The sequence below is a fragment of the Orycteropus afer genome, unplaced genomic scaffold (assembly GCF_000298275.1).
Source record: "Orycteropus afer afer isolate SDZICR_OR568_19922 unplaced genomic scaffold, OryAfe1.0 scaffold00018, whole genome shotgun sequence".
Classification (NCBI taxonomy): Eukaryota; Metazoa; Chordata; class Mammalia; order Tubulidentata; family Orycteropodidae; genus Orycteropus; species Orycteropus afer.
Window position 1 is genome coordinate 7370685 of NW_006921605.1, and position 23720 is coordinate 7394404.

Here is a 23720-nt window from a genome sequence, read left to right on the forward strand (position 1 = left end):
TAGCATAGTGCCTAAGGCACTTGACTGCTAACCAGAAGCCTGGCAGTTCAAACGCACCAGCCACTCCTTGGAAGGAAGGTTGGGCAATCTACTTTCGTAGTGATACTGCCTCAAACCCAAGGAAGGGTCGCTATGTGTCGGGCCGACTCAACGGTACCTAACAACAACAACAACAGGTGGCAGAGTGGATAAGGCATTTGATTGCTAACCAGAAGGTTGATGGTTCAAGCCCACCAGCTACTCTGTGGAAGGAAGATGAGGCAACCTACTTCCATAAAGATTTACAACCTCGAAGACCCAGTGAGAGGTTTGCTATGAGTTGGAATTGACTGTGTGGCAGTGAGTTTGAGTTTTTGGTTTGACAATGAGATACCAGGCTACCCTGTGACATTTCTGTTCCATCCTTGGGAAGGACTGGGGAGGTCAGGTGGGGGAAGGACAGCAAGATCTGAGTTTATAATTTGTAGGGAAATGTAGTCAAGTGTATCAGGAAATGTCGTGAAATCTAGAGTGGAGTCAACGAAATCCCCCTTTTCCTGGGGGATATAACAGCTGATTCTCCCTGAGAGGTTTCAGTCACCCAGAAGGGAGGGCGGTCCTCCTCACCTGAGCTTGAGGGAAATCCTGTTTTCCAGGTAGAAGCGGGTGTTTAAAACCGATGCCCCCACGTTGCGGGCCAACTCTGGGTTGGTCACTTAGGAACCTGATTTAATTGGCCCATGTCTTGAACATTCCTTCACTTCAGACTTAGAAGGACCCCCACAACTCGCGGTTTGGTTCTGGTGCTGGTTTCAAGCAGCGTCAGCCAGCCCTGGCAACTTGCCCTGACAAGCAGGGAAGGGAGAACCAGCCCCCCACCCCAACTCTGAGGCCATGGGGTCTAGGACGGACGTGAGGCCCCACGGATTTAAGAAGCCTTGGCTTGTTAAGGTCCCGAGGTGGAGAAAAGAGTTTGTGCTCTGCTACTAATCTCGAGGTTGGTTGGAACCCACCCAGGTGTTGCAAAAGGCCTGGGAATCTGCTTCTGCTAAGGGGCAAGCCCACTGCCGTTGAGTCCGTTCCGACTCATAGCGCCCCTACAGGACAGAGTGGAATTGCCCGAGTGTTTCCAAGGCTGTCAATCTTCATAGAAGCAAAGCCCAAACCACACCCACTGCCATGGAGTCCATTCTGACCCACAGCGCCCCTAGAGGACAGAGTGGAACTGCGCCCGAGTGTTTCCAAGGCTGTCAATCTTCATAGAAGCAAAGCCCAAACCACACCCACTGCCATGGAGTCCATTCTGACCCACAGCGCCCCTAGAGGACAGAGTGGAACTGCCCCAGAGGGTTTCCAAGGCTGTCAATCTTTAAGGGGGAAGACTGGTTCATCTTTCTCCCTTGGAGCAGCAGCTAGTGGGTTCCACCTTTTGGTTAGCAACCGAACACTGCACTACCAGGACACCTTCCGTTAAGATCACAGCCAAGAAAACCCCAAAGAGCAGTTCTACTTTGTAACACATGGGGTCAGCATGAATCCGAAACTCCTCGACGGTAAAGAGTTGGGTTAGTTGGGTTTGTTTTTGGTTTTTTAAAGCTTCCCGGTGCTTTGAATCATCCCTTTGTCGGGCGTTGACAGGTCCGCCTACCATTTCGGGGAGCAGCGCGTCTGCGCTGAGGTAGATGGTGGCCGATGTGACCAGAAGGAGCAGCTGAGGATCTAAAGCCCGCGCGTCCCCTCTGGACCAGACCCGGCGGCGGGATGCCCGCGCGCCTATGCAAATGAGCCCGGCCCCCATGCAAATGACCGGCCGGCCCCTGCGCCGCGACTCCGGAAGCGGCCTCTCCGCGCCTTGCGCTCGTCCAGGCACCACGCGCCCGCGCTTCCGGAGCCCGCGCCCCGGGCCCTCTGTCCGCGGCCGGGCTCCGCTGCAGCCCCTCGGGCGGCCATGGCGGCGCAGCGCGCTCGGGCGGTGCGGGTGCTGGTGGACATGGACGGCGTGCTGGCCGACTTCGAGGGCGGCCTCCTGCGGGGCTTCCGCCGCCGCTTCCCCGCGGACCCGCACGTGCCGCTGGAAGAACGCCGCGGCTTCCTGGCCCGCGAGCAGTACCGCGGCCTGCGGCCCGACCTGGCGGTAGGAATGAGTGGGGCGCGGCGCGGGCGGGAGCCGGGACCCACGATCTCTTGTTGCCCCCGGGAGGGGGACCCGGACCTCGCCCCCACCCCCACCCCGAGCCTCCGGAGAGATGCCCCGCGGCTTCGGAGGCCGGGAGCCCCTGCCTTCGCCCCTGCGCTTGGACAGACCGACTGTATGCGGTTCGTGGAGACACCGTTTCTGTCTGAAAAGAACAGAATCCTCACTTCACAGCTCACCCATCTCCCCCCTTTCTTGCGAACGTCTTGGGTTAGATCTGCTGTCGACGGACCCGAGTTGTGTCTTCCAGGATAAAGTGGCCAGCGTGTATGAAGCTCCAGGCTTTTTTCTGGAATTGGAGCCCATTCCTGGGGCCCTGGAAGCCATGCAGGCGATGAACGATATGACGGAGTAAGAGAGGGTGGGAGGCGGGGGGAGTGTGTAAGACACCGGGTGTCGGGACCCCTTCCGTCTAACGGCGCCCCTTTCCTGCAGCACCGAGGTCTTCATCTGCACCAGCCCCCTGATGAAGTATGAGCACTGTGTGGGCGAGAAGGTGTGGCTCCCCCTGCCGGTGATCCCTTTCTTCTCGCTCCCTGGCCCCGAGCCCAGGGCCCACCAGGTCCCACTGACGGTCTGTTCTTCCTGCAGTACCGCTGGGTGGAGAAGCACCTGGGGCCCCAGTTTGTGGAGCGCATCATCCTGACAAGGGACAAGACGGTGGTCCTGGGCGACCTGCTCATTGATGACAAGGACACTATTCGAGGTGTGTTGAGAGCTTAAATTCTAAAGTACTTGGGGTTGTGGAGGGCTGTGGGCCACAGTGGGAGCCCTCACTCCGTTCTGATGCCACTTGGGTTCTTTGTGACCATAAACCACCACTGTGGCTGTGCACAGACAAGGTCCAGGACAAACCCAGGGAGGGGCAGTTTGCCTTCAGCGAGAGTGTGGTTCAGAGTAAATTACAGCCCCACAAACAACTGGGGAACTTGCCTAACAGTGTCCTTTCCTCATTTAAGGTTGGAGTCTTGATTGTTTAATAGCCACCTTCTGGCTGAGAAAGAGCCCTGGTGGCGTAGTGCTTAAGGCATCTGACCGCTAACCAGAAGGTTGGCGGTTCAAACCCACCAGGCACTCTGTGTAAGGAAGACTGGGCAGTCTACTTCGTAAAGGTTTACTGTCTCGGAAACTCATAGGGGGTTGCTGTGAGTTGGAACTGACTCAATGGCAGTGAGTTTTGAGGGTTTTTTTTTTTTCAGGCTACATGGTCATGAGTCACAGCCTATCGGACTATACCACCTAGCCTGGTAGTCAAGGCCCAGAACTGATCCTGTAATCCTTTCTATCTTCATATCCCAGGCATGGTCCTTACATTGCTTCGTAATCCCCCTTGTAACAGTGACAAATCTACCACCAATCATGATTTTGTGATGATTTAAAATCATATCTAATTAGCCCCATGGCCATGACTCTCTGGACTCCCTTCAGCTTTTTCATGCTGGTGGATGCCCTCATAACTGTCTTTGCCTTGTCCAAGGCTTAATGAAAGTGTCTTAATTAAACCTTGTGGATTTGCGTTCTTCCCTTAATACAACTTCCATCCAGGCTTCTGGATTGGGGGCCTCTTCTGGTCCTTTAGTGCCACTCTGACAAGAATCTACCACAACTGGGATGCTTGAACAAACAGGAGTTTATTCTATTACACTTCAGGAGGCTAGGAGTCCAAGTTCAAAGTGCCAGGCTCTAGGGGCCGGGTGAAAGCCCCTCAACCTTGGGCTTCAGCTCTGCCTCCAGCTCCCGGCCCACTGGAGCTGGAGGCATCTCTTCACTCAGGCAGCTACTGGCTGCTGAGGCTGACAAACCCAAGGTCAACAAATAAAATGGCACAGTCCCAAGGTTACCAAACCACACGGCAGGCCATTAATTCAAATCCATTATAAGTCCCAAAGTTGGCAGAGCAGGAGAGGCTGCTGAACAACCACGTGGCTCCACGCAGGGTCCGAGCGTGCCTTAAATTACAGACTATCCCCAAGGCTTCTCCTTATATACAGAAAGCAGACCATATCCCAGAGGCAGCTGCCCAGCCACTCAACCAGGCCCAGCCAAGTTGACAGGAAAACATAAAGACCACAGGGGGGAGGGAGGGAGAGAGGGAATAAAAAGGACCAGATGACAGGCTTGCTGCCTTTCTCCTGTGTCCTGCCCCAGGCCAAGAGGAGACCCCAAGCTGGGAGCACATCTTGTTCACCTGCTACCACAACCAGCACCTGGCCCTGCCCCCCACGAGGAGAAGGCTGCTCTCCTGGAGTGACAACTGGCGGGCGATCATAGACAGCAAGCGGGGCTCCAGGAACGTGCTGAGGGACTGCGCCCGTGGACCGTGGCCCGGGGACGGGAAGGCTGGCCAGGGGGGAGTCCCCGTGGTGTTGACACCATAGGGCATGGTGGGAAAGGGTGACACAGAGACCACTGCTCTCACCGACCAGCCACCCGGCACCTCCCAAGATGGGGCACGAGAGCATGGCTGACACGGAAGGACCCTAGGAAGACGGTCAGGAACTTTTAATAAAAAAACTTCAGCTCTGGTTTCTTAGGACCCTTTATTTGGGAATGATGAGCTCTGGTAGCATAGTGGCTAGGCATCTGACTGCTAATCAGAGGGTTGGTGGTTCCAACCCATCAGCCACTTGGCAATCTACCTCTGTAAAGATTTACTGCCTCAGATACCCAGTGGGGGTCGCTATGAGTCAAAATCGACTCAACAGCTGTGGGTTTTTCTTTTTTTTGGTTATTTGGGAAAGTGAAAGTATGGGGGGAGGTGCGCTGGACCAGGGCTCGTGAGGCCTTCTCTTCCCCCCTTGCTCTCCCGAGTCCACTGGGCCCACATCTGCTGGCCTCTCCAACCACTAGGATGCCATCTTAGTTCTTAGTGCTGCTCTAACAAATACCATGAGTGGCTTTAACAGACAAGTTTGTTCTCTCAGTTTAGGAGGCCAGAAGGAGCCTTCTCGGGGAAGGCCTGTCCTCTTGGCTGGCTCTGGGGGAGGTCTGTCTCCATCCAGCTACTGGTCCTTGGAGATCACAAGTGGCATGGCACCTCTCTCCCCTATCTCTGCCCTGCTCTTTCCTATCTCAGAAGAGCTCGATTTAAGACACACCCTGCACTAATGCTGCCTCTTTAACAACAAAGGTAAAAACCTACTGTCATAAAGGTTTTCTGCCTCGGAAACCTAAAGGGGCTTGCTGTGAGTTGGAATTGACTCGATGGCAGGAGTCTGGTTTTACAACACATTTTGGGGGACACAGTCCACAACAGATACCACCCCTCATCCCTTTTCCAAGATACATGGGTCTTGGCCATCTCCAAGACCAACCTGAAGAGGGCAGTCGTCAGGATCCCCCATTGCTTCTGGGTCCCACCCTCCTTGTTGACGGGCAGGGACTTGCACTCACCCTGGTGGCAGAGGGGACCCTGGAGGTGGTGAGGGGCGAAGACCCAGCTTCATGGTTCATGGCTTTACTCTGATACGTTGTCACCTTTGTGCTCTGGCCACACTGTCACTCGGCTGACACCTTTCTAGGGCCCCAAGACACTCTTAGCCCCGAGACTTCTCATTGCTATCCCTCAGTTACTCCAGACGCTCTCCGGGGTGATGACCCATTCGTTTGTGAGCAGACAACTCTTGACCTTCTGGTCCAGCTGCTGCGTCCCCTCTGTGAAGCCTCCAGGTCCAGGGACTACCAGTTCTTCCACGCAGCTCTGCGAGGAGGGAGCTTGCAGTGGGCTGAGCCTGGGAGGCAGGCCCTTGGCCTTCAGTTCCAGACGAATGCCAGCCCCTGAGACAGCACCTCCCTTGATTCGCTTCCCCATGTGTCTTTAATGCCTTGTCGTCACTGGAAACCCCCGTCCTGCTGAACAAAGCTCGCCTTTCAAGTGCCCAGAAGGCAGCTCCGGGAGCACGTGCCTGGGGCGGCTGTGCTGCCCCCTCCCTGAGCCCCCACCAGGGCTCTGCTCTCAGCTCCAGCAGAGGCCTCCCAGGAGGGGGCTGTCGAGGGCCTCAGTCCTTGGGCAGTGGAATGCCCAGGGCGGAGTGTGTCCCCCAGTGGCGGGCTTCGGCCACCTGGCTAGGGGAGCAGACGTCTTCCAGGAAGATCTGGGCCAGGTTGCGGAGCCGCGTGTTGGCCGACAGGGAGAAGCGCAGCATGCACTGTACCACGGGGGGGGCGGTCAGCTCGGGGTGGGCGCTGGACGGGCTCAGGTACAGGAGCGTGGTGACCGCGGACAGCACTGTCTCCTCTCTGGGACTGGACAGGCAGCTGATGAGGAGCGCGGGGCCCCCCGCCTGCAGGATGTGCTCCTGGTTGGCCCTGTCGGTGCACAGGTTGCAGAGACCACCTGGGGAAGACAGAGTGAGTCTGCAGGGCCCATCCCGGCCGCCTCCTGCCTCCCCCTTCTCCTCCCTGCCCACTGACCCTGGAAGGGCCCAGGCCGAAGTCCACTGGGGTCCTCAGCCTTCCCTTTCAGGATTCCAGAGAGGTCTGCCGGCTGCTGCTGTCACAAGGCTGTGGCCGTCCAGAAGGGCAAAAAAATCCCTTTTCCCTCTTGGTTCAGCTCATTGAATCAACGGCTGATACGCTTTCCGTTTTGTTTTGTTTTTCCCCAAAGGGAGAAAAACAAGATCTACAATGTTTTCATATGAGAAGAGTTTAAAAATAATGGTGAGGATGGCTTCACGGGTGTGTACGTATGTTATAGCACAGCCAATCGCACCCTTTAATATGGCTAGTTTCATGGGTGTGTACATATGTTATAGCACAGCCAATCACACCCTTTAATATGGCTAGTTTATCATGCCAATTACACCTCAACAAAACTTCAAAACAAACCCACCCACAATGTACACAGTCCTTAGACACCCTTCAAGCCTGGAACTGAACTCGCCCCGTGGGTCAACCTGCAGCCCGATGACAGACCTACAAGGTGAACAGTAACTCCAAGGAGGCACACGTTCCTCACCACCACCACCACTGGAGATCAAAGGGCAGTGTGTGGGCAGGGGTAAAGCTCAAAAGCAGGAAGGAGCAGGAAAGGAGGATAAGGGGAGGAAGTGGGAAGCCATCGGGGCGTTGCAGTGAGCGCCACAAAGCACCCATGAACCGGTGAATGGAAACCAATTTGCTCTGCAAGCTTTCAGCCAAATCTCTCTCTCTCTCTCTCTCACACACACACACACCAAACACAATGTATCGTGAACATCTTTCTATGCCAGCACTCTGCATCCATGCCTCCTGTAACAGCTGGGCACAGCACCGTTTTATAAACGCAGTATCATTTATTAAGAAGTTCTACCATTTTACCCTGTAGAAGGCTGTCAGGAGGATTCTGGGGGACAAACAGAAAAGGCCAGGGACAGACCCTGTGTGCTCAGGTCGTGTGGCCCGGCCCCCCTTTCTCTCACATCTGGTCTCTGAGCACTGCCCCCTCAACTTGGTGACCTCTCAGAGGCCCCAGGGAGCAGATGCTACCTTGCGTTGGGGTCACTGCCCAGCACTGCTACTCTAATGCCCGAAGGTGACTTCCCGTGAGCCTGACTCAGCTTCTGCCACCAAGGGACCTCCACTCTTAGCTTCCCTGGGCATGAAAGCCACCTGGCTTCTCAGCTCATTTGCATAACATGCCCAACAAGTCCAATCAGGAATAGGATCACAGCCCCACCCGATGCCCCAGCAAGATGGGACTCACCCATCCTCCACCAGGGGCAGGGCCAGCCCAGCTTGGCCCCTCAACCCTTTTTGGCAACACCTGGGTCAATCTGAGGTCTGCTACAGGGAGACCCTGCATTTGAAACAAAACCTCCACAACCTCCACTTCCTCCCGGCTCCGCCAGCCCCGCACCACCTTCCTCTCCGCTGCCCCTCCATCGCTCACTTCCTGCCCCACCTGGCCAGTGAGGGCTTCCCTGAGAGTCCTCACTGACTGTCTCCTCTACCCAAGGAGCACTGCCTCGGCTCTTATTCCTGCCATGTCCACGATGCCTGCCCAGAGGCGCTCCACACATTAGCTGAAAGCCTAAGTTTCCTGAGGGCAGAGGCTGAGAGATCTTCAGGGGCTACGGGCTGACAGGATGGCCCCGAGGCCGCCCAGCTGGGACAGGTGCCTCTGAAGGAGGCAGGGGCTGGAGCAGCAGCTGGAGGGAGAGCGCACCGAGGGGCCCCTCTGGTGCAAGCCCGGGGGTCTGGGGCCAGCTACTGTGCCTCACCAGTTTTTCAGTGCCTCTCACTCACTCACCCGGAGCACACAGCCCCCTTCCTGAAAGGCCGCCAGGCTCCAGGGTCTGTCCCCATCACCTCAGACCACCCTCTGGCTCCCTGAGTACACCGGCCACGCTGGCCTCCTTCCAGGGCCTCCAGAGCACCGAGCCCTTGCTTGTGTGAGGCCTCTGCACTGGTCGTTTCCTCTCCTGGGGTTTCCCTGTCTTTCTACGGCTGCTCCTTCCTCCTCAGGACCCAGTGGAAACATCCCACCCCACCCACACTCAGGCCTTCTCGCCCTCCGCACACCTAGGCTCATCCTGTGGACTGCTTCACGAGGTGACGCTCTCCACGAGGCTGCTGACCTCCGGATCCCAGAGCCCGGAACAGCGGAAACGCACTGAACACATGGTGAACCCTACTGAGCAAGCGTTACTGTCACGAACATCTCAGTGGAAAAGCTGAGGCTGTGAGAGGTTGAGTAAGTTGCCCAAAGTCCCAGAAGGGAGCCCTTTGCCATTCCCAGGGGAAACTGAGTCCCTGTCGCGCCTCGAGGACAAGCAATGCTCCCAAGGATGGATGTTGGGCTCAGCCGGGAGCGAGAGCCAGCAGGTGGGACCTTCTGAGGTTGGAGGAGGCACACAGCCGCCTCCTGCTGCAAAGTGTGGTGGGCTGAAGTGTGGTAAGGTGAAGCCACGGGTCACTCACCTGGCAGTGGGTCACCACACTGCCACGTGTGTCTGGACCAACAGATGGTATCTGCTGGGGCAGGAGGCCTCAGGACAGGCCCCTGCTCACACCTCCTCACTCCTCCCACCTCCAGGATGAGCAGGGGCCCTGCCAGAGCTCACCAGCTGGCGCCTTCTCTAAGCCCTCCTTAAGCCTCTCAGAGATGAAAAGGGGAACAAGAGGCTGGGACGAGAACAGCAGAGGGCTTCAGGGGCAAGGCAAGAAGCCAGGGCTACAGCAGCTACGATGGCGACAGAACCCGCGAGAGGCCACAGCTGCTTCCAGCTTTCCCCGAGTCCCCCTCGGGGGACCTGCCTGAAGAAATGAGAAGGGACGCGGAAAACGATCTACACAAAACCGGAAGCATCCTGAAGTGCCCAGCCACAGCAAACGGTTCAGAAACAAAAGGGAGCACAAGGCCTTCGGGGCTCTGAACCCAAAGACGACAGAAACAATGCTGGGAAAGCCCCAGGAGAGGCAAAGGAGCAGACCCCAAACGGGGCCTGGGATGAGACAGCTGAGGTTCAGAGAGGCCAGGCAGGTGACCCTGGGTCACAGGGCCTGTGGGGCATCTGTGCTGGAGGACAGCCTGGCCGACGAGGGCAGAGTCTAAGGACTACCCAAGGGTTAACTAAGGCCCTGGTGACAAACGCTTGGCCAGCACCCAGTGGCTGGGTGAGCCCTCCCTAAGGCGGCCCAAGGCATCAGTGCATCTGAAGCCCACCCTGCCCCAGGCCCTGGGTCAAAATCTTCATTTGAGACTATGTGTTTAATTCTAGCTTCTTGAAAAAGGTTCCTTGTAACATTTCAAGTTTGAGAGGCAAAAGAGTGTACAGACAGTGCTACAGTTGGACTGCTGGGAAATCTTGGTTTCAGAGGCTGTGAGCCTGGTGCCTGGCTGGGCAGTGAGGGCAGGAGGGACCGAGGGACGGAGCAAGGGCCCCGGGGCAGGCAGATCCACTTAGAACCCCAGTTCTGCCACTGAGGGCCTTGTGACTGACAGCAAGCAGGTCAGCTTCTCGAAGCTTTGGTGTCTCATCAGTCAAATGGGCAGAGAGGTTGAAAACACAAACGAACTCCCATTGCCTTGAGTTGATTCCAACTCGGCGGCCCTACAGGACAGAGTGGAGCGCTCCACTGGGTTTCCTAGGCTGTAATCTTTATGGACGCACAGCTTTCTCCTGCAGAGCTGCTGATGGGTTTGAACCACAGACCTTCTGGCTAGCAGCGAACTGTTTTAACCAGAGGCGCCACCAAGGCTCCTGGTTCTTAATACTGACCAGTGTCAGTAGCAATAGTCACCAGCTTGGGGCAGGTACAATGCTGTCAGTGACATTTCTGAACATGTGACTGGATGCACAGGTACCCCAACTCCACACACATCACTGCTGGGTCATAGGGTGTGTGGTCATGACATGTGTGCCTACATTCATTTTCACTAGTTTGCAGGGGCGAGGAGGATTTATTCTGCTGCTAACCAGAAGGACACCTGGGGATAAGTACACTAACGTTTCTAGACAAAGTATCTTCACAGAGACACAAACAGACACACATGTACACACTTCTGATCCCCACAACTGTTCTGTGAGGCAGGCAAGGCACACGTGAGGCTTGGAGGAGGGAAAGGACACGAGAACCAAGCTAAGAAGTGGAGAAGTCAGTTATGGACTCCAGACCCAGGGCTTGTTCACCTACTCGGGGAAGCAGCCCAGGAGACCAAGAGCCCAGGCCAGGCCCCTCACAGTTCCCAGGGAGGAGACTCAGTGAGTCAGGCTCACAGGGTAACCCTCAATGGGAGAGCAGCTCCCTGAACCCGGACAAACCAGACAGAGCAGAATGACTAGTAAACACGTTTCTTAGGGTGACTTCTCTTTGACGTTAGGCAAGTTTTCTCCAGTCAAAAGCCTGATTTGGGATCCATCCTCTAGCACTCCCAGGTGGAGGTCAGCCACGTGTGTCTGCAGGGGCCACTGTCACCACTGCAGGGGTGTGTGTGTGTGTAAGACTTACTTCAGAGGCAATCTTAGAGACCAGATAAGCAGTTAAGCACTCAGCTGCTAACTAAAAGGCTGGTGGTTCAAACCCACTCAGCAGCTCCACAAGACGAAGATGTGGCGACCTGCCCCTCTAAAGAGTACAGCCTAGGAACTTTATGGGGCAGTTCTACTGTCACACAGGGTCACTGTGAGGCTAAATCAACTTGATGGCATCTAACAATAGACGTGAAGTACACCTCATTGTGGTGACAAATTTTATTTTAAAACTAAACTTAATGGGAAGTAGTTTGTTGCACAGTGCCTGGGGTCTTAAAAGCTTGCGAGTGGCCATTCAAGGCCCAACAGTTGGTCTCTATTCACCTGGAGCAACAGAGGAAGGAGAGTCAAGAACAGGAGCAAGAAATGAACGTGTGGCCAACTATCTCCATGAACAACTGCTTCCTTTGCCATGAGATCAAGAACTGGATGTTGCCTGGATACCATTACTGAACATTTTGAGCAAAGATTCCACAGAACAATCCTGATCAAAAGGGGGAACATGTAGAACAGATTTTCAAGTTCTCACAGATTCCACACTTTCTGGAGCCTACAGGGCAGAGGAATCCCTGAAACTACCCCCTGACATCACCTTTAAAACGTAAACCAAAAAGCTTTGTAAAGATCTGCCTTAAGCATTATTCTTTTTAAGATCTATCTATATGAGGAGCTCTGGTAGCATAGTGGCTAAAGCACTTGACTGCTAACCAGAAGGCTGGCGGTTCAAACCCACCAGCCACTCCTCGGAAGGAAGGTTGGGCAATCCTACTTCCGTAGTGATACTGCCTCGGAAACCCAAGGAGGGGTCGCTATGAGTCGGGATGACTCGACGGCACATAACAACAACAACAACAACAACAATCTATATGGGATCAAATGGACAATAGCCACCTGAAGGATTAGAAAGGAAACTTAGGGGGCAGTAAATTTTTGTTAATAGGGGAGGCATGATCCGGAAAAGAAGGGTGAGTATGGTTACACGACTCCAAGAATTGTGTTGTTGTAACGTGCCGTTGAGTTGGCCACAAATCATAGCGACCCTTCCTTGGGTTACCCAGACCTATCACTACGGAAGTAGATTGCCCAACTTTTCTCCGGAGGAGTGGCTGGTGGATTTGAACTGCCAGCTTCTGGTTAGCAGTCAAGTGCCTTAGGCACTATGCTACCAGATACTCATTGAATTGTACATGGAGAAACAGTTGAATTAGTGCGTATATTGCTGTGTGTATTCTCAATAAAAATAATAAAAAGACTCAGTAAAATTTCTAGGTTACAAGAAATGAAGGGGACAGAGAAACAAGCTAAATGACACAAGGAAGAGGCCAACCAGACTAACTGGAAAGGTGGGCCATTTTGTAGAATGGACCTTTCAGTGTTATTTAAAAGAGGGTCTGTCTGTTCAAGGCATCACGCTTGACAGCTGAGGAGTCGCCTAAGGGTTCCTTTCTCAACAACTCACTTGCAACTACATACTCCCCGCAGCCCCCTAGGCAGTGCAAGGAGCATGGTCCTCGTCCTTACCAACGGCAAACTCCACCAGGGTTTCGTTCTCCTCCGACAGCGAATCGAGAAATAAGTCCAGGACCTGCAGCTGCCGCAGATACTGGTAGTTGCTGGGGTCGTAGGCGAAGTTGGCAAGGTTGGCCAAGACTTGCTCCTTGGCGTCTGCGAGGGGAGAGCGGCACTGGAGCCAGGACCCGGCCGTGGCCGGCCCCCGACCCCCTGGGCCTCCATCTCGCCGTTCTCACCTTGGTTCTTGGTCTCCTGGAATTCCGTGACCAGCGCCTGCAAGTATGCCAACCGTCCGACGTGGGGGTCCACTTTTGGCTTCTGGGCCATGGTCCAGGTCGCGGAAGCCCCGGGGGCTGGAAATGGACTTCTTGCTGGGTTCACGTTCTACAGTGCTTTGCAGCTAGGATTGGGTGTGGGGTCTCAGGATCCTATAACGGCCGGGTTTGGAAATCGAAGTCACAAACGCAATCGGCAGCGAATCGGAAATGCAAGTGCGAAGGACACTATTTTAGGTCCGGGCGGAAGCCGCGCGAGCCCGGCTTCCGAATACCGGAAGGGGCGGGGCTAGGGGCGGAACCTCCCCCGAGCTTCCTGCGCCGTGCGCTTCCCGCCATACTGCTGGCACTACCCGCATGCCGTGTAGAACCAGAACCAGGTCCACACCCACCTCTACACTTCCGTGGCAGGGCATGTCTCACAGGAGCGCAGGCCTCGGCTCTGCGCTCCCAACATTGGTCCTTTGACCTTACAGTCGGGTCAGCTTTTCAAAAGCTGAGCGAGTCCCACCCCTCCTTCCCAGCCCAAGCTGGGTGCACCAGATCCCACCAGAAATGTTGGTCGGTTGGGGGTGGTCTACCTAAAGAGCTTTGTCAGCCAGGCAGGCGAGCAACTCCCGGGCAGCACCGGGTGCCCTAAAAGTAGAATCGGTTAACTCAGGTGAACCGCTCCAACAGCTTTCTGGGTTGTGGAACCCGGGCGCTGAAGCCCTTTGGTCGGATTTCTTTTCGACTTCTCTGGAAGATGGTGTAGCCAAGAGATCTGGCGGGTGCCGAGATGGAGCACTAGAGAGGAGATGACCCTGCCACATTGCCGTCGGGCTTGAAAATCGCCTGGAGGGGGCTGAGGCTGTGAGCCTTCTGGCCTTGGAATGAGGGCCACACTCGCAGCAGCCCCCTTGGGCGGGGGTTCAGACGCGAGCCTTTACAAGTGCTCTAGCTGCTGATGGGGCCAGGGGACGAGCACCTCAGCCGAAAGCCAGCCGGGGACCCTGGGGCTTCCTCTGCTTAGGCAGGGCAGCAGCAAAGGCCTGGGGGCCAGAGCTCAGGGCTGGGATTGGCGCAGAATAGGGGAGCTCAGCTCTGCTCAGGAACTGCCCCCCACTCTCTCTAGGGGACTCCCAGGAAATCAGCCGAGTGTGGATTCTGGAACCTTGATGGACCCTCTGTTTCCCTCCTCCCTCCTTTGTGTTTGGTCTGATCCCCTCCTGAGGCCTCATGGGGCCTCCTAGTAGAAGAACTCTGCCGCTTTTGCCCAGTTGCTGCTGTACAGTCGATGCTCAAGTATTTGTTGAAGGAATTCTACCCAGAGATCACTGTCACCCTTGCCTGGGGTCAGACAAGGCCAAGGTCAAAATTCCCAATGCTAAAGAGTCACTATAGTTATTTTCTTCCTTAAATGAAACCTGTTTTTAGGAAATGGGGCTATTTGAGGATGTAGAACACATCAAGAATGGGCAGTCGACTTCCATAGCGATCCTGTCTCAGAAACCCAAGGAGGGGTTGCTGTGAGTCAGGTTTGACTGGATGGCACATAACAAGAACACCACATCAAAGCCTGGTGGGCACCCGCCTGCCCCCAACTCCCTCCTTTTGTGCTCAAGATGGAGAAAGAGACAGACCCCAAGCATTTCCCCCCTGGAAGTACAAGGTAGGGATGGTGGGTGAGCATGGAGTGGGGGGAGCTGGGACACCTACCTAATTGTTAGCTGCTGTCAGGTGGGCCCTGACTCATGAGGACCCATGCATAACGGAACTAAGCGCGGCCTAGTCCTGCACAATCCCCGTGATCAGCTGCAGATCGGATCACCGTGATGCACGGGCCGATTTTCAGAAATAGCTTGCCAGGCCTTTCTTCCTAGGCCTTCTTAGTCTGGAAGCTACACGGAAACCTGTTGAGCAATGTAGCAACAAGGAAGCCTCCGCTGACAGACAGGCGGTGGGTGTGCGTGAGGTGCACTGGCCTGGAACTGAAGCTGCGTCTCCTTCATGGAAGGTGAGAGCTGCCACTGAACCACCACAGCCCCATTCCCACATAGTCAGACGTTTCACAGGAAGAGACCTTAGCTCATCCAAGACAATCTTTCTTCGTTTTTAAGGCCCAGAGATGGGAAAACAATTTGCCCCAAGACACACACCAAATTGGAGTATTTTTGTTATGTGCCGTTGAGTCAGCCCCGACTCATATCAACCCCTCCTTGGGTTGCCGAGGCAGTATCATTCATTATGGAAGTAGATTGCCCAACCTTCCTTCCGAGGAGTGGCTGGTGGGTTTGAACCGCCAGCCTTCTGGTTAGCAGTCAAGTGCCTTAGGTACTATGCTACCAGAGCTCCCAATTGGAGTATTAGCAAACTAAATTCAGAACACCTCTCAGTGCTCCAAGAAGCTGTCATGGCATAGAGGATAAGACATTGGGCTGCTAACCAGGTCAGCGGTTTAAACCCCTCAGCTGCTTCATGGAAGGAAGATGGGGCGATCTACTTCCATAAAGATTTACAGCTTCAGAAACCCAATGGGGGTTGCTATGAGGCGGAATCTACTCCGCGGCAGTGAGTTTTTTGGTTCTCAGTGCCCTGGCCTTGTTTCTGTGTTACATTATTTGGCCATAAGGGGGCACTCCTGGCAGGGTCTTGGAGGAGAGAGGACTTCCCAAAGGATACTTACTCACATCAGCTGGACCTGCGGCTGAGGAAGGCTGGAGTCAGGTCAAGAAAATAAAATTGATTCTCCCTGGCCCGATCAGATTCACTTGGTCGAGCCTGAATCAACAACGCAAGGCCCTGCGCCTGGGCAGCCCCTGCCAAGATGGGAGAAGGGAAGGGGGAGGGGAGCCTTTCTCCAGGTTTGTTTTCCAGCTTCCTTAGCTCACTGCCTTTATAACCTGCCGCAGGAAGCGTGCTTGTGTGTATTCAAAGGACTCTGTTTTTACCTTCCCCTCAGGTGGTCCCCTGCTGGGATAAGCCTGAGTTGATGACGGGCAGTCACCAGGATGGTGAACTCTTGGAAGATCACCAGCAAAGTGTGTGTGAGGAGCTCTGAACTCCAGGCCACGGCAGAGGCCCAGAGGGAGCAGGGTGACTGGCTGGCAGCTGGCCCAGTGAGCAACTAACCGTAGAGTATCCTCTCTGACAGCAGGGAGGACAAGGGAGGGGAGTGGAAAGGATTCTGATATGGAAAACCAGTTACTTCTGAGGAGTTGATTTTGACTCTTGGTGACCCCCCCTATGTCAGAGTGGAATGCCTCTACAGGGCTCTCAATGGCTGATGGCTGTGCGATGCATCACTTTCATAAGCCCTTTCTTGCCATGGTCTTGTAACTCCCACAAAATGATCAGATGGGACTATGCAGATGAGGTGCTTGGGTCCACTAAGAGAATTGGGCAGCTTGCTAATAATGAAAGTGAGGTGCATGGATGCCTTTGTGGGGGGTGGAACCATGCAAATAGTGTATAATGGAATCATAATGAGGGGATTGGTCGATTTTGCCATCCTGCTAGGCTTAAATGAGCCATCCCAGAGGTGGGAACTCGGTACCATCAAGAAGAGATGGGAATGGCATGTGTCCTTTGGATCTGAGGTCCCTGTGCTGAGAACCTCCTTGACCCAGGAGCCCAGGAGAGCTGTAACCTGTAACACTGGAGGTGGTATAAGACAGTGAGAAGCAGTGGCAGAGAAATGGTGGCAGTAGAACTAGGAGATTGGTACAAGATGGTGCCATGGCTTCTCAGCCCACTGAGTAGGTGAGCTGACCGTGAAGCAAGAGAGCTCGGTGCCTTTAGGTGAAGGTTTACTGCAGAGAGGGCAGCCTCAGGGCACGTATCAGTGAACCGCAAGAGCTCTGTAACACTTGCCTGAGCAAGACAGGCTGGGCCAGAGGGCCGAGGGCCAGAGAGAAAGTACAGATGAAAGAGGCTTTCTTGATCAAAGAACTGTGTCCCAAGTCCTTTCCGATCCTGAATTGTAGCCTTTTACTTCCCTAATAAAGCCCATAACTGTGAGTGTGGTCTGTGAGTTTTGTGTGGCTGTCACAACGAATTATCAAACCCAGCAGAGAAGTAGAGGATACTGTGGGAGGGACAGGTGATAGCAGAATTGGTGAAAAGGTTGGAGTGAGGAGACATGTCTGACCCCTGCCTCATAGGAATCAGCCCTGGGCTATTGATCTTGATTCTCTTTTCCCCTTGTGAAGTTAGAAGAAGTCAGATGTCACCACAACTAAGCCATTTTTTTTTTTAAACAGTTGCAACCATTCCTTTTTATACTGAGTTTTGGGCAGTAGGTTGCCAGATCTTTCTTCTGAGGCACGTCTGGGTGAGCTTGCACCTCCAACCTTTTGGCTAGCATTCGAGCTTGTTATCCATTTGCATCAGCCAGAGACTCCCTCAGTCACAGAAGCAGCCCTGCTTTCACAGAGGCCCTCAGGCCCAGCCTGGCATTTCTCTCATCAACAAATACCTGCCTGTCCCCCTCCCCAGCCTTAACTCTTCTGACCCGGCCTGTAGGGTAGGGGCAGGAGGGAGACCTTAGAATAGACCCTGCCTAGTGTGCAGGGTGAACCCTCTGGTCACTGATTCTAGGACCCCAGCCAGGGACTCCCCTTCAGTTCACTGCCCAGTTGCCAGGAAGGGCATTCCCCCCAGCACTTAATCTGTCCAAATCCCACATGCAGGACAACTTCTCGGCCTGGCCTTCCCCCACTGCAGGCTACAACTCCTTCCTCCCGGGGCCCAGCCAGGGTGGAGCTGAGCAGCCTGGGTTTGGGCCTTAGCTGCTCCAAGGACAAGGGCTGGCAACTTGGGAAGAGAGAGAACAGGATGGCCCTTGAGGAAGCATGAGTGCTTTGGAACGGTCTGGAGTCCGGAGGACAAAGAAGGATTACATTGGAGGCATCCAGCTGGACTTGAAGGTCTAGTGTGTTAAACCGCGACAGCAGCCGGCTGAGCCGAGTCAGCCATGACAGACCCACACTGGGCTCAGACCCCCTTTCCTGGGCCCCAAGGTGGTGGTCCCCAAAGAAGAAGCCAGTAGGATCTGCTCCTGGATTCGGCTGGACGGAAGGAGCTCTGAGTCTTCGGAGGCCAGCCTCCATGATCCCAGGTCCTGGCACAGTCCTGCTCGCAGAGCCTCGACAGCCTTTGGTCCTGGCTTCCTGGGCAGCCCTTCACGCAGCCCCTGGCGAAGCAACAGGAGGCACCATTCCTGGGCTGAGACAGTGGGCGCTCATGATCCCAGGGCTCAAGTGCTGGTCACACTCGTGACCCGGGCACTCAGATGCCAGTCACACATATGATTCCAGGGTTCAGACGCTGGTCACATACATGATCTCAGGGCACAGCTGCTTCTTAGACCCGTCTGTGCCCTCCAGGGTAAGGTCCCGATCTGCAGCAGCCTCTGGGACGGCTCCTTCCGCCTCAGCTGGCCTGCCTTGCCCCTCCTTCTTCTGTAGGGCCCAGAAGCTGCCACCCATGAAGAGGGCGGCTGAAATGAGGAAGAAACTTGACATGTAGAAAATGAAGCTGAAGTTGTTGGTGGCATCCAGAAGGAACCCTGGGGAGCAGAGCACAGTCAAGTCAGGCCACTGCCCAGGGCTACCCAGCCCCCCGGCTAAAGTACACCCTCCGTGAGAGCGGGATTTTATTTTTGTATCCCCAGTGCTGGTACCAGGAGTTCTGGTGCTGTAGTGCCTAAGGCATTGACTGCTAACCAGAAGGCTGGCAGTTCAAACCCACCAGCCACTCCTCGGAAGGAAGATTGGGCAATCTACTTCAGTAGTGGTAGTGATACCGCCTGAGAAACCCAAGGAGGGGTCTTTATAAGTGGATCCCACTCCACTGCAATCAGTTTTGTTTGTTTGTTTGTTTAGTGCTGGTACCAAGTAGGTGGCTTGATAAGTATTAGTTGAATGAAAGGACAAGAGGAAATTAAACCAGCCTGCGCAGGGAGAGTTCTTAAAAAGATTTTGGCTGGAAGGCAACATGAAAGCATGACTCCTTTACCCTTGGTGGCAGGCAGCCAAGGAGCCAGGCAAGTGGAGTCCAGACTGTTTACTCAGCCACCTCCCAGGGGCCACTTCCTCCTGGGAAGCTCTCTAGACTGGCCTGGAGAACTCTCTTGGAAGCTAAGGCCTCCAAGGCTGCAATGAGGGGAAAATTCCACACTGCAGGAGTCTACCTCAGGGTCTTAGTGTAATGACCACCACTTGTGTTGTCTGTTAAGGAGCTCTGGTGGCACAGTGGCTGAAGCATCTGGCTGCTAACCAAAAGGTTGGCAGTTCAAACCCACCAGCTGCTCTGTGGGGGAAAGATGAGGCAATCTGCTTCCGTAAAGATGCCTTGGAAACCCGATGGGGCAGTTCTACTCTGTCTACTAGGGGCGCTGTGAGTTGGAATCGATTCCATGGCAGTGGGTTTGGGTTAGTTGTGTCTGTTGACAGCAACCTACCAACCGAGAACCTCTCCTTATTTACTCTGTAAGGCCCCCGCAGGCCTTTTCCTGTAGGTCTCCTTCATGTTCTGTTTGCCTCTCAGCTCAGACAGCTCTCTTTCCTTTCATTCCTGAAGGTGAACCTGACCAGGTCTGTGCTCAGCCATGCACACCCCAGGCACTGGCACGGGTAAATAAAAGGCTAGTGGTGGGCATTATTTTTTGCATTTTGCCAATGTCACTGTAGCTCAGAGAGGGAAGATGACTTGCAGGCAGGAAGCCAGAGGACCAGGAGGTCAACAACAGCAAACACACACCTGGTGGGTGCTTATTTTGTGTCATGCTCCCTGCTAAACTCTTTATGTCTGTAACTCCTAATCCTCACAAAGAGTCTGCGGGGGAGAGTGTGTTATCCCCCCTTGACTGATAAAAAAACAGATACAGAGGAGGGGAAGGACTCAGGTAGGTTTGATCCAGGAGCCCCAATGCCAGCTGGGGAACAGCCTGTAGCATTGTTCCCTTGGGTGCTTGGGACAAGCAGATTCCAAGCCCCAATCCCTGAAATTGCTGGGCTGAGCCCAAATCTGGGCAGACTGGGGCCTCTCCATCCCCTGCCCTTCCAGGCTGTACCTGGGCACACCTGGCCACCCTCCTGCCCTCCTGGGGTCTCACCAGCCATTGGCGGGGAGATGAGGATGGAGATGCCCTCCAGGACCGTGAAGAGGCCCAGGGCGCTGGAGAAGCGGTCCATGGGGACGATGTCCATAAGCACCTGGAACATAAGGGCACCTATGCCACTCATGGACACGCTGTACACCAGGCAGTAGACCACCAGCACTCGGAACTCAGCTGAGGCTGTGCACACCAGGTTGGTGAGCCCGTTGAGGAGGACAGCCAGGACGAACAGGTACTTGCGGTGGCTGGCAAAGTAGCGCTGGCCCGCCACCAGCCCGGCCACGGGTCGCAGAAAGATGTTGCTGAAGCCAATGATGGAGATGAGCAGGGCGGCCCGGTGCTTGTCAACCCCGTACCGCACGGCATATGGCACCAGGAAGACGTGGATAATCGGGAAGCCCAAGATCATCCACATGACCCCCAGCGTGAACACGCGGTAGCCCGGGTTGTGCAGCAGGATGTCAAAGGCCAGGTGGCGCTGGATGGTCTGGCCACATGCTGTCAGGCCGCTGGGGGCAGGTGTCTTGGCTGGTGGAGGGGGGCCTTCTCTAGTCTTAGGGGCCACAGTGGTGGCCACCGGCCTCAGGATGGCCCCGCAGACGCAGCAGTGGAGAAGGACCCCACCAAAGACAAAGAAGGTGCCCCTCCAGCCCAGTTCCTCCAGGAGGTAGCGGGAGAGCAGTGGCCAGAGGGTGATGCCCAGGGAGACGCCCGCCGAGGACAGGGCGTTAGCCAGCGCCCGCCAGCGGGTGAAGTAGAAGCCCAAGACTGTGACGCTGGACTGGAAGCAGAAGCACATGCCCAGGCCTGCAGAGAGAGGAAGACCAGCTCAGGGGCGCTTGGGGGCCTTCCAGTTGTGCCCGGAGCGGGGTCAGGGGTCATCTCCCTCTCTTGCTCCTGTGACTGTAGCCCAGCCCGACTGACAAGTCCCCAGATAGTCGATACATGCTGACACAATTAAGCCTCACAACAGGCTTGCTCTTATTGGCCCCATTTTACAGAATGGGGAAACTGAAGCACAGAGCAGTAAAGTGACTTGCCCAAGGTGATAGGCTCAGGATTTGAACCCCGGCAGTGCGGCTTCAGGTTCTACACCCTTAACCACCATGCTATGTGCTGGCGCTAAGTCTTCATGTAGTTAAGATGGAATTGACCTCCCTCACAACCTCGCTTATGCACATCCCACCCCTCAGCTATACACCCCCAGCCCAGCACCAGTTGAACTAAACTGGGTTAATTCCTCCTTACTTAAACCTTCCAAAGGCATCTCATCTCATTTAGAAAAAATTCGAAATGTTTGCTGCTGGTGCTGGAACACCTTGCCCATCTGGCTTCTCTTGATGCCTCAGACCCCATATCTCAGGCCTCCCTGCCACCACTCACCACAGTCGAGCCCCATCAGCCTGCCTTCTCGGACTCCCACCTCAGGACATCTGTTGTTGCCATCCCTCTGCCCTTCTCAGTTTAGGGGCTATCTCCCCAGAGGCCTCCCCTGGCTCCCAGACCCTGCTGGGACTAGCTCCCCCCCCCCCCCCCGATTCCGTGCCTGTCCTGCATAGTGGAACATGCTAGAAAGCTGCAACCACCCCCTGACTGTGGTAGGTAAGGTCATGTGTCAACTTGGCTGGGCCTGGTTTTGAGTGGCTAAGCAGCTGGATGTAGTGATTCCATGATGAGACTGGCAATCAATGCCATGGTAGAATCTACTGTGAGCAGCTGAGTAGCTACGCTAGGGATGTGGTCTGCTCCCAGTATATAAGAGAAAGCTTTAGGAATGAACTGTAGCTGTTGGCACACTTGAACCCTGCATGTAGCCAAATCACTATATAGCAACCTGCCATGTTGTCTGCCAATCTTGGGACTCTTAGTGGATTTGAACCAGTGTCCTGCCGTGTGGTTCGGTAATATTGGGATTGTGGCATTTTATTTGTCGACCTTGGGTTTGTCAGCCTCAGCAGCCAGCAGCTGCCTGAGTGAAGAGACACCTCCAGCTCCAGTGGGCCAAGAGCAAGGGGCAGAGCTGAAGCCCAAGGTTAAGGGGCTGCGGTGTAGTAAATTACTTAGTGTGGCTTTTCTATCCATAAGTCTTTGTAAACTCCAAGGTGGGATTTCCTATAAGCAACTGAGGAGCTCCTGATTGCTAAAGTTGTCCACCTGGAGTATTTCTGTTGGGAGTGGCACAAAACAATGTTCTGGGAGGTGCCCACTCTCTCAGGTGCTTAGAGTTCTGATGCTATGATTGGCTAGTTTGGCCACTGCTGGGCTCAAAAGGAGGCCTCCTAGAGGCAGAACTCTCTCTGACTGCTGCTTGAGGAAGACGTGCTGCTGAAAGAGACACGTGCTGCTGGGAAAGAGATGCAAGAGACGTGCATTGCTGGGGGAGAGATTGTGAGAGACGGTGAGCTGGGAGGGAGACTGAGCGTTTTTCCTGAACTTGAATTGTAACCTGGTGCTTCCCTAATGAACCTCATAATCTGTGAGTTCTGTGTGGCCACTGAGCGAATTATCGAACCCAGAAGAGAGGTGGTGGGTGCTCTGGGAGGAACGGTTGGAGAAAGGGCTAGAGGGAGGCAGCATGTCTGGCCTCGCAGTAATAGGCCTTGGGCTACTGATGGTGATTCTGCCTTCCTCTTGTGGGATCAGAGGAAGTCAGAACATGTGGCCTCCTTGCCCTTTTTGCAGGGGCCTTCACCCAGCTCCTGGAGCTTGGCACATTGAACTTGGACTTCTAGCCTCCAAAACTGTAAGAGAATAAACTCAAGTCACCCATTTGTGGTATTTTCTGTTAGAGCAGCACGAAGTAACCAAAACAAAGACCACCAGTCTCCAGTGGGCCCTGGGCTGGCCATGACCCCTCGGGCTCCCTGGTCTGTTTCCTCACCCACGCCCACATCTTCCTCTGTACACTCCACCTCCTTCCCTCAGCCGACTGCCTGCCTTCTGCCTGTGAGGGATGGACCACGGCTCCCAGTAAGGCTGGCCCTCCAGGTAGGCCCTGGTCTCGCCGGCTTGGAGCTGCAAGCAATCCTCAGTCTCCTTTCCCCTCTTTACTAGCTCATTGTCCTCAATGTTGTTTCTCCCATAAAAACAAAACCAAAGGCCCTCTTGACCTCACAAGCTCTTGTGGGTATGGCCCGTTTTTTTCTCTGCTCCCCTTCAAGCAAAGTGCCTTGAAAGTACTGCTTCTGCTCTCCTCAGCCCCCTTCCGCCTGTCCTCGCTGGACCTATCACAAGCTGACCTCATCCTCATCTTTGCGCCACCAGATCATCTGCTGCTGCGTCGCCCAGGCCACCTGGGCTCTCACCTAACCTGATTCACCCCCTCCTCCTGGCATGCTCTCTTTCTTGCATTCTTCTTCTTTTTTTTTTTTTTTAATTGTGATTTGGGTGAAAGTTGACAGAGCAAATTCACTTCCTATACAGCAGTTACATACCCTTTGTCTCGTGACATTTTCTACAATTTACCCCAATGCAACAGCTCCCCTCCCACTTCCTCCAGATAGTTACCTCTTCCCTGTGTCCATCCCTTCATGTACTCCTGACCCCTGACCTGTCTCCCTGTGCATAGACAGTCCTTCTTTCTCCCATGATTGTTCTTTCCAAGGAATATATCTACCTCAGGTAAATGAGTTTTGTTCCACATTGTTCTCCCACTCTATCCAGGAGCTCCTACACAGATCCCCTCTGAGTGGTTGACAGTGGTAGCC

The 23720-nt window shown here is 54.6% G+C and overlaps 3 protein-coding genes across 3 annotated transcripts in view; 1 reads left to right on the forward strand and 2 right to left on the reverse strand.

Annotated features, from left to right (window-relative positions):
- The first annotated feature begins 1927 nt into the window (after window positions 1-1927).
- On the forward strand, window positions 1928-4551 carry NT5C (5', 3'-nucleotidase, cytosolic). Its single transcript, XM_007959869.2, has 5 exons — window positions 1928-2113; window positions 2424-2524; window positions 2609-2669; window positions 2765-2879; window positions 4322-4551. Exons 1-5 carry the CDS (start codon window positions 1928-1930, stop codon window positions 4549-4551), a joined length of 693 nt encoding a protein of 230 aa, XP_007958060.1.
- Window positions 4552-6171: 1620 nt separating this feature from the next.
- ARMC7 (armadillo repeat containing 7) lies at window positions 6172-12966 on the reverse strand. Its single transcript, XM_007959664.1, has 3 exons — window positions 12876-12966; window positions 12649-12792; window positions 6172-6509 (listed from the first exon to the last, which is right to left on the reverse strand). The coding sequence occupies exons 1-3, from the start codon at window positions 12964-12966 to the stop codon at window positions 6172-6174; spliced, it is 573 nt and encodes a 190-aa protein (XP_007957855.1).
- Window positions 12967-18214: 5248 nt separating this feature from the next.
- Window positions 18215-23720, reverse strand: part of SLC16A5 (solute carrier family 16 member 5) — a 13171-nt gene continuing 7665 nt past the window's right edge. Inside the window, exons 3-4 of the mRNA XM_007959665.2 lie at window positions 20011-20820; window positions 18215-18462 (exon numbers count right to left, since the gene is read on the reverse strand). Coding sequence (XP_007957856.1) covers window positions 18215-18462; window positions 20011-20820 — 1058 coding nt within the window. The remainder of the gene's footprint in view (window positions 18463-20010; window positions 20821-23720) is intronic.

Bases quoted from the DNA above. Each gene is read 5' to 3' on its own strand.
- NT5C (XM_007959869.2), top strand. From the start codon at position 1,928: ATGGCGGCGCAGCGCGCTCGGGCGGTGCGGGTGCTGGTGGACATGGAC. The intron at 2,670-2,764 runs GTGTGGCTCCCC...TTCTTCCTGCAG, and splicing joins AGCACTGTGTGGGCGAGAAG to TACCGCTGGGTGGAGAAGCA. The intron at 2,880-4,321 runs GTGTGTTGAGAG...GTCCTGCCCCAG, and splicing joins TGACAAGGACACTATTCGAG to GCCAAGAGGAGACCCCAAGC.
- ARMC7 (XM_007959664.1), bottom strand. From the start codon at position 12,966: ATGGCCCAGAAGCCAAAAGTGGACCCCCACGTCGGACGGTTGGCATAC. The intron at 12,793-12,875 runs GTGAGAACGGCG...CTCCCCTCGCAG, and splicing joins CCAGGAGACCAAGAACCAAG to ACGCCAAGGAGCAAGTCTTG. The intron at 6,510-12,648 runs GTAAGGACGAGG...TGTCTTCCCCAG, and splicing joins CCTGGTGGAGTTTGCCGTTG to GTGGTCTCTGCAACCTGTGC.